Here is an 8240-nt window from a genome sequence, read left to right as displayed (position 1 = left end):
CCACCCGCGCGCCGGCCGAACCGACGCGCCGGTCGCCCTCTGGCGCGTGCGGGCCCTTGCAACATTTTTCTCATCCGCGTGCTTCTCCGGTCAATGAATGCAACATTTTTCGTCTAAATATGTTGCAACCTGCGTCATTTTTGCTGCAAGCGTTTTTTTTTACTATATTTTGTCTCAGTAAAAAAACTGCATATACGTTTGGTTGCAACTCTGGTTCGTCGGATTTTTTTTGTTACAATCGATGTTTTTTACTTTTTGCTACAACCGTGTTAATTTTTGCTACAACCGGCATCATGTTTTGCTGCAATCGTTCACTAAAAAGTTACATACACGTCACGTAAATTTTTGTTACAACCGGCGTTTGACTTTTGCTACCACGTACCATCAGCTTTGTTTTTTTGCTACGATCACGTAGATATTTTTTTGCTACAAATTTTGTTTTTTGTTGCAACTGTTGAAAAAATTGCTGCATGACATCGAAATTTTGTTGCATAGGGAAAAAAATGTTGCATGCGGATCCAACGGTACGGACGACGCGGGGTTGATGGATCCTGCGGCCCGCGCGCCCGCGTAAATCACCCCCCATTGATATATGCACAAATCTGCTCTTCTTAGGTTACTAGTTAAGGATCGACCTGATAGAGTGAGGGTGCATACAGCTGTTCTGAAAAACAAACCGTCGCAGCCATCAAACCATAGCATAGCACTCCCTCTGTAAACTAATATAAGACATTTTGAATCACTAATTTTATGTCTGAAACGTCTTATATTTGTTTATAGAAGAAGTAACTTATACAACCCGCCGTTTGGTCCAATATCGAACTTCTCCTCCCTGTTTTCCCTCTACCGTGTATTTTCTGATATGATTACAAAATCACGTTTCGAACACAGTGCTGCAAAATTCTGAAGGCAGCTTGTGGTACTATCATATAACTCCCTTCATTATTAAATATAAGTTTTTTTAAAGATTTCATTAGAGGACTACATAGGAAGCAAAATAAATGTATCTATATTCTAATTATATCTACTAGTACAAATGCCCGTGCGCTGCAACGGGTTAAAAATATCGTAAAACTTGCTCCGTGTGTCGGTTTTTTATATCCGGTTCTGATAAATATCGGTTATAGTTTATAATGTTATTGTTTTTCGGAGTATGACGCGACCTGACGATGGAGTCCCACGCGTACTCGTCCAGAAACCAGGCGGTCTGACGGACGTCTTGTCCGTCGCTGCGGTATGAACGCCGCATGGCAATGCTCCGGCTCATCGTCTGAAGCCAAATCCAATGACGAAGGAGGTCGGAGCGGAGCAACCGAAGGAAACGGAGCTGCAACTGCCACGCATGTATCCGCGGGAGGGCACGAAGATAGTCGACATATTTGATGAGTAGCTATGTAGTATGTAGTTTTTTTTTTATTTTACATGTTTTTGTATGGATATAAAAATTTAGTATGAGATGTTCGGCTATAGTGGTGCTAATTTGAGGAGTGTCCGGACAATACCGCCGACACGTCCGCCAACATCTGAGGGGTCATATTTGCCATTCGTCGACGGATCCGCGCGGCGAGGGGAGGAGGCGAAGGGGGAGGGGGAGGAGGAGAAGGGAGAGGGGGAGGAGGAGGATCCGTGGGGTGGAGGCGCTCTCTCTTCCCTGCTCTGGACGGGGGAGAAGGAGAAGGTGCGGAGGCGCCCCGAAGTGATGCTGCCAGGGTCTTTTTATAAAAAAATGAATCATTTTTTTTCACTTATTTTTGTACTACAGCTTTATTTCCATAAAGCACAAAGGCTTATTTGTAAAAGCGTCGCGACGACGGACGATAGGAAAGATATGCATCCGTATCCGTATGTAGTTTTGTAATGATATTTTTAAAAAATTATATTTAAAAACAGACGGAGTAGTCCGTAAAAAAGACGACCAACCCTGCCCGGCCAGAATCAAAGGGTTGGCCGCCCATGGCGCCGCAGTTCCCAGGGTGAGTCAGCTTCCGTCGACGACAGGGCGATGCAAGGAACGATAGCTGTCATCTTTTTGTCTTACTAGAAAAAAGATAGCTGTCATCTTTCGCTGCACACAACATCATTGTTTTCTTTACCGTGGCTGTGGGGCTGTGGGCGTGCCCAGCAACAGAGCGCTGAGAGGGACGGCCCGCCCAACTCGACGCAAAATAAATAGCATTATGGAGTACGTACAAAGCTTTTGCTTTTGCGTGCCCATCGTTTATGTCGCTGGTTTCACGCATCGATCAACCTACATCTACACGGACCGGCAGTATTTATTAATCGTTGCAACGAAGATGTGGCGAATACTGTCCCGGTAGTAGTAGTATAGTAGCCTTCTCTGGGTTGCAGGATGTAGACAGACAGAGAGAGTGGCCCAGACCAAAGAGATGCGCCGTATCCAGCTCGCCAATAGTAGCTGGGGAGTGATGATGGGCGCAGCCAATTCTTGTTAACCCAAACCCCAACCTACAAAACTAGATTCCTCGTAGCATCTTATCCTGCATTTCCGAAAAAACTATAAAATAGCAGTCATTTTGCCGTTTCGGACCGAAAACGCACGCAGACCAGATCCCGTAAAAGTGTCCGGGCTGCAAAAAAAATTTAAGAGGCGCGGCAGTTTCCCCCGCGGAACTGTCAAAATCGCGTTTTGCGCGGTCGACCCGACGGCGACCTCTATTCTAGATCGATTTGGCGGGAGGGACATTTCACCGTGGCAGTTCACCTTTCCTCTTCCCCCGCCGCCGAGGATCTTCACCTCCCCGCTCCGTCCGAGCTCCCGGCGCCCCTCCAGCGCGGCCATGGACACCCCGACCCCGCGCTCGTCACCATGGAAGTAGAGGTAGCCAAATCAATGGCGGGCGGAGCCACGGTGGATCTCCCCGCCGGCCATCTCCGGGCCGTGTCGGAAGCCTCCTCCAACGCCGTTCCTCGCAAGCGCCTCGGAAACATCATCGTGCAGGGAGGCGCGCCCGTTTCCGCCGCCACCAAGGAGGCCGGTCGCCCCTCAAGCTCGCCCTCCTGCTTGGTATAGGGACGCCGACAATATTGGCGAAACCGAGGCGACGGAGGCAACGAAGAAGAAGGTCGTGCTCAAACGCAAGCGGGCGCCTCCGGCCAACAAGGCCTCGACGAGTTCTACGTCTGCCACCGCCGCCGTCCCACCAGTGTTCGACGGAATGCCCAAAAGGTACGTCCGACCAAATTACATCTTCTTATTCGCCGTCGTTGGGGTTTTTCGCTCAAGAATTCGCCTTATCTTTTCTAGGTCCGAGTACGCGGCTATCCTCGAGGGAAAAAGCGGTGAAAATTGAAGATGCACCACTTGGGACTATGGATACAACGACATGAACGGCGGGGTACACGGTGGCGGTGAAGAAGAAGAGGAGGAGGAGGAGTCGCATGAGATTGGAGGGGAGGTCTTCGAGGCATCGCAATTCACGACAAGGTATAGCAAGAGGAAGAAGGGATATACCCAATTGGAGGATGAAATGTTGATCCGGGCTTGGGAGGCTGTGTCACTTGATGCCATCCACGGCACCGACCAAACCGGAAAGAGGTATTGGCAAAGGATAGAAGACAAATTCTTTCGGTTGATGCCAAACAATGTCGACAAAACACCACACACCTATAGATCACTCCAAGGTCGTTGGGATGTGACTTCACCTTGTTGGATGATAAGGATGATGATGAAGAAGAGAGGAACAAGGGTAGGCCGGATGGCACCAACAAAGGCCAAGGACAATATGAGGAAGGATTCAGAGGCATCAAGTTTGAGAGAGAAGATAGACCATATGGTGAAGTCAAATGAGTTGATGGTCACCATGACTATTGAAGCAAAAAAAAGTTGACAATGAAGAGGTCTCAAGAGAAAGAGGACAAGTGGCACCAAATCAAGAAGAGCAAGTTGCGGAAGGTGGCCATTGAGGACAAAAGAGCCCAAGCCGAGAAAACCAAAGCTCTCGCCAAGGAGAACAAGATCATGACCATGAACCGCAATGAGATGGATGATATAACCTTGACGTGGCATGATTTGATGAGAAAGGGGGTCTTGGAGCGAAGGAGGACGGCTGCCATCGGCGGCGGTGGTGGTGGTGCTTGATGGTTCTTCATCATGGTTTCGCCACTTTAATGTGGTTCATCGAAAAAATGATCTATTCGGTTTGTTCGGATGCTTAAAACTATATTATTTTCTATTTGTATGTGAGAACTATGTTGAATTTCCGAACTTTTCATGTTAATTGTCGATTTTTTTTATTTGTGCAATTCTGTTTTTCGACCTGCAGGTCCACTTTTGGCTACTGCAAAACACACCCATTGCCGAACTGTAAAACAGAAATGTGGTGTCTATTCTGCAACAGCCAAAAATGAACCGACAAACTCGTTTTTCACGCCCCGTATCGCGGGTTTGCAGGCTGACGGAATGCGGTGTCCGCTAGAGATGCTCTCAGCCGGTGCAACTGAGTGCAACCACCTCAAATCACAGGCGACATCTCTGATTTTTATGTTAAATGGCTTGGGAATCTCTTTTGCGTACGTACAAAACTTCGCATGCGTCCGTGTGCAGTGGGGTGTATCTGTATCTGCAATCAGTCCGTGAATCCGAGATGAACCCGAGGAGGGATGGGGGTTTGACCTTGACAATTTTGATTAATTGTTCGGTGGGTATTGCTTTGTCTGAAAAGGAGGTTGATGATGGTTTGGTTAGGTGGCAGCAACACTCCTCGTTTCCACTTGGATATAATTATGAATTAACCCCGCCCGAAAGTCAGTCAGACAAACTGTGCGTGTAGTTTGCTTGTGTGAGTGAGTGCACGGCGAATGGGTCTCGGACCAAGACTCGCAGATGGCCATCGAGGTGGGACGACATTGGGGGCACCTGCCTAACCTACCGCGTTCATTCTTATCTACTCTGTTATCATTAGTCGTAATACTAATCTCGCGTTCATTCTTCTCTACTCTATTATCATTAGTAGTAATACTAATCTGATCTTGTAGTAGTACTCCCTTCATTTCAGGTTGATGGTTATAAGTCTTGCACTCAATTTGAGTAGTAGTAGACTGAATACTAGAGTAGAGATTATTTATGAGTAAGCAGGAAAATGGAGAACATAATAGGCATTAGGGATAAAGGAGTAGGAGTACATATTTTTGATTGATGGAAAAAATAATCTGGTTTCTGATATAGTAGTACAAATCACTACAAAATGTACAGGTTGATTATGAACGAGCAGGGAAAATGGAGGGCAAGCAGAGCTATAGTATTTCTCTTGATGGCATGGCACTAACAGAAGGACAAAATCTAGTTGTTTCATGGTGGCACAGAACTACAAATCACTGCAAACAAGCAACAACAACAAAAAAAAAAAAAAACGAAACGGCAGCAACAACGAAGCAGAAGAAGATCCTAGTCTAGCTAGTCCTGGCTGCTGCGGTTGCTGAGGGTGGAGGCGCTCCGCATGGACGAGCGGCCCATGGACTCGTCGATCCGGTCGAGCCGCGGCCGCCACGGCGCCGCGGACGCGGCGCCGCAGCTCTTGCCGGCGGGACGGGGCGGCTTGGCGGCCTGGCCCTCGGCGGCGTCGGGGCGGTGCTGGGCGTCGCCGGAGAAGAGCGCGTCGACGGCGCTGGGCGCCGGGCCGCCGCCCTTGCGCGCGAGCGCGGTGAGGCGGTTCATGAGGCAGGCGAGGTCGACGGCGGAGGACTCGGCCTGGAAGATGGAGTGCGGGAGCAGGAAGTAGACGGTGCCCGGCTGCAGCGCGTCGTCCGGCCGGAACAGCGCGCGGCCCGGCTGCAGCAGGTGCGCCGACGAGCACAGCACGTACCGGCACGACGACGACGCGCAGGAGGAGGCCGTGGCGCGCGCCACGGTGACCGGCGCCCCGCCCTCGCCGGCCGGGAAGTCCTCCACGTACCCGTTGGTGTGGATCACCCGCACCCCCGCGAACGGCCGCAGCCCGCCCCCGCCCCCCGACGCCCCCGTCGACGAGAAGCCGCACCCCATGCCGGCGACCGGATCGAGCTTGGCTGAGCTGGCGAAGATGGCCGGACTGATCGGCTGGATCGGCGCGAGCGAACGAGCGGTGGGATGGCGTGGGCGGGGCTATAAGCTGGGCTCGGGGCCGGCGGGGGAGTTGAACCGGCTGACGGCCGGCATGTGGCGCGCAGTCGTGAGCGTGGACGGACGGACTTGACGAAGAGCTAGCGCGCGGACGGTGGCGTGGCGTGTGGTCTGTGGCGTGGACTCCGTCGTGCGTGCGCGCGTGCCCCGCTACGTGGGCGCTCCGATTTATAAGCCCGGGATAAGGGCGCGCGCTGAGGGGAAAAAAGAAGCTAAACCTTTTGATTAATTTGCAAGAAAAAGGATGTGGGTATTGTTTTTTACTAGATAGGGTTGCTTATGCACAAGCGTATACGTGCATGCTTATCCACCTGTGCAACCGGTTTTTTCAAGCCGGAAATGGGTGGTACGTACAGTACCATTTATCGTGTTGTCGCGGGAATTCGTACCCGTATTCTCTAATCTCTAACTGAATGATCATGGTGCGTGCGGGATTGGCATTAGCCCTGCTGCACGTACTACGTGCCACCAGCAAATCTAGTAGCAATCTAGAGACTACGGGCAGAAGAAGAAGGTGAGCCGTTTGTGGCAAGCCCGGGTTTCAGAAAATCCCACGGGTCACCGACGAGTGGCCTCGTTCGAAGAGAGAAGACGGGGTCACGCCGCTTCTTCTTCTACAGCTGGCTGCGTGCAGCGGTTGAGCAGTGCTCCGTACAGTGAGTGATGAAGATGATGCAAACAATAGTAGAGATAAGGTCATGGATAGTGTGTGACACGCATCGGTTGAAAAACCGTCTGCGCGGCGCACCGCCTGCCTTGAGCTATCTCTTGCGTGCGGGCGCCGGAAAAACCAAACCAAAACCGTGCGCGCGCGCGCTCCCCTTCTTCTGTTTTTCTGTTCTTCGTGGATGGAGAAACGGTCGAAAAGCTCTTACGCCTGTCCTCGTGAGCCTCGCCGGCTTATTTTGGTTCGTTTCGGCGTGGTGACCAAATTTTCTCGCACGGCGCGGTGCGTGCACGTTTGCCTTGTGCGTGGTGTACTGGGGGAGGGGGCAGGGGTGCGGTCCTGTTCGCCGTGGGAATCACTCGCTTATTCGCTAGCTCGCTCGGTCAATCTTCTGAATGCGGACCACTTGATCGACCACACACGCAACGTATGTAATTTAGGACATCTCTAGCAGATTTCTTAAAAATTAACGAAGTGAAATCCTTAATGCAGTATATATACTTCACTAATTTTTAACCGTTTCTAGCTAGCTGATCCCCTAAACTTAACGGAGTAAACTTCAATTTGATCAAATTCAAAGCAATTTGAACCGAAAGTAGCGTGCATTCAAACATAAGCATGGATAGTTTTGTATAACCGAACATAAAACATAAATTTAAACTAAACTAAACTAAACTACTTTCGATCGTAGATGGGGCCGAGCCAATTCTTCCGCGTCAAGTACGGTTGTGACGCGAGCCGGATCCAACCCGGTGTCATCGTCGGAGTCGTTGGGAAAGACACTCCTTCACTCGTTGACGTCGATCTCCTCGCCACCTTTGACTTTGTTGTCGGAGGAGGGCGCGATAACATCGTCGCCCTTCACGTCAGTAAAGATCATCCGCTCCGCCTCCACGAGCTCCGGGTGCTGCCGGCGGAGCTCTTCCATGTACGCCTCGTCGGCGGCCTCAGCTTTGAGGCACTCCCTCGCCATAGCCGAGCTCACCAGCCCCCGGCTCCGACGGGACGAGGTTGACCGGAAGTGTGCCTAAGGAAAAATTGAGCCGAACTGTCGTGCCGTGGAAGCGGACTTGCGAGCTGTCGCACTCCATGGCCGCGAGCTCGGTCGTCTGGAAGCTACGGAGCCACCGGCGGGGTGTGGGTCTCTTGATCCATAATCTCGATGACCCACGTCCCCCACTGTCATTGTCGGAACTCCCGTGTGAAAATAGGTAGCATCGTCATCTCCGAATGTAAACATTATGGCTGATGAATGAAAAGTCCCTTTCTCACAAAAAAATGCTACCTACAAATTTTTAGTGGAAAGCTTAAGCATTATCATATTTGTAGCATGTATATTTTCTTTACATAGTTTTTCATGGAGGGGCGCTCGACTATGATCTAGTTACTGCCTACGGTTGATACCTAGGTGTTCGAGCTGTGGTGTACTTCTCTCTAGCACACAATGAAGAAGAA

General features: G+C 50.7%; 1 protein-coding gene across 1 annotated transcript; it reads right to left on the bottom strand.

The window, feature by feature from the left end:
- Positions 1 to 5125: 5125 nt before the first annotated feature.
- Positions 5126 to 6473, bottom strand: LOC123409681. Its single transcript, XM_045102550.1, has one exon. It carries the CDS (start codon positions 5999 to 6001, stop codon positions 5414 to 5416), a length of 588 nt encoding a protein of 195 aa, XP_044958485.1. The 5' UTR covers positions 6002 to 6473; the 3' UTR covers positions 5126 to 5413.
- Positions 6474 to 8240: the final 1767 nt, after the last annotated feature.

Source organism: Hordeum vulgare, chromosome 7H, assembly GCF_904849725.1.
Source record: "Hordeum vulgare subsp. vulgare chromosome 7H, MorexV3_pseudomolecules_assembly, whole genome shotgun sequence".
In the NCBI taxonomy this organism is placed as follows: Eukaryota; Viridiplantae; Streptophyta; class Magnoliopsida; order Poales; family Poaceae; genus Hordeum; species Hordeum vulgare.
Note: the sequence above shows the minus strand (reverse complement) of the source record. Positions and strands in the feature narration are given on the sequence as shown.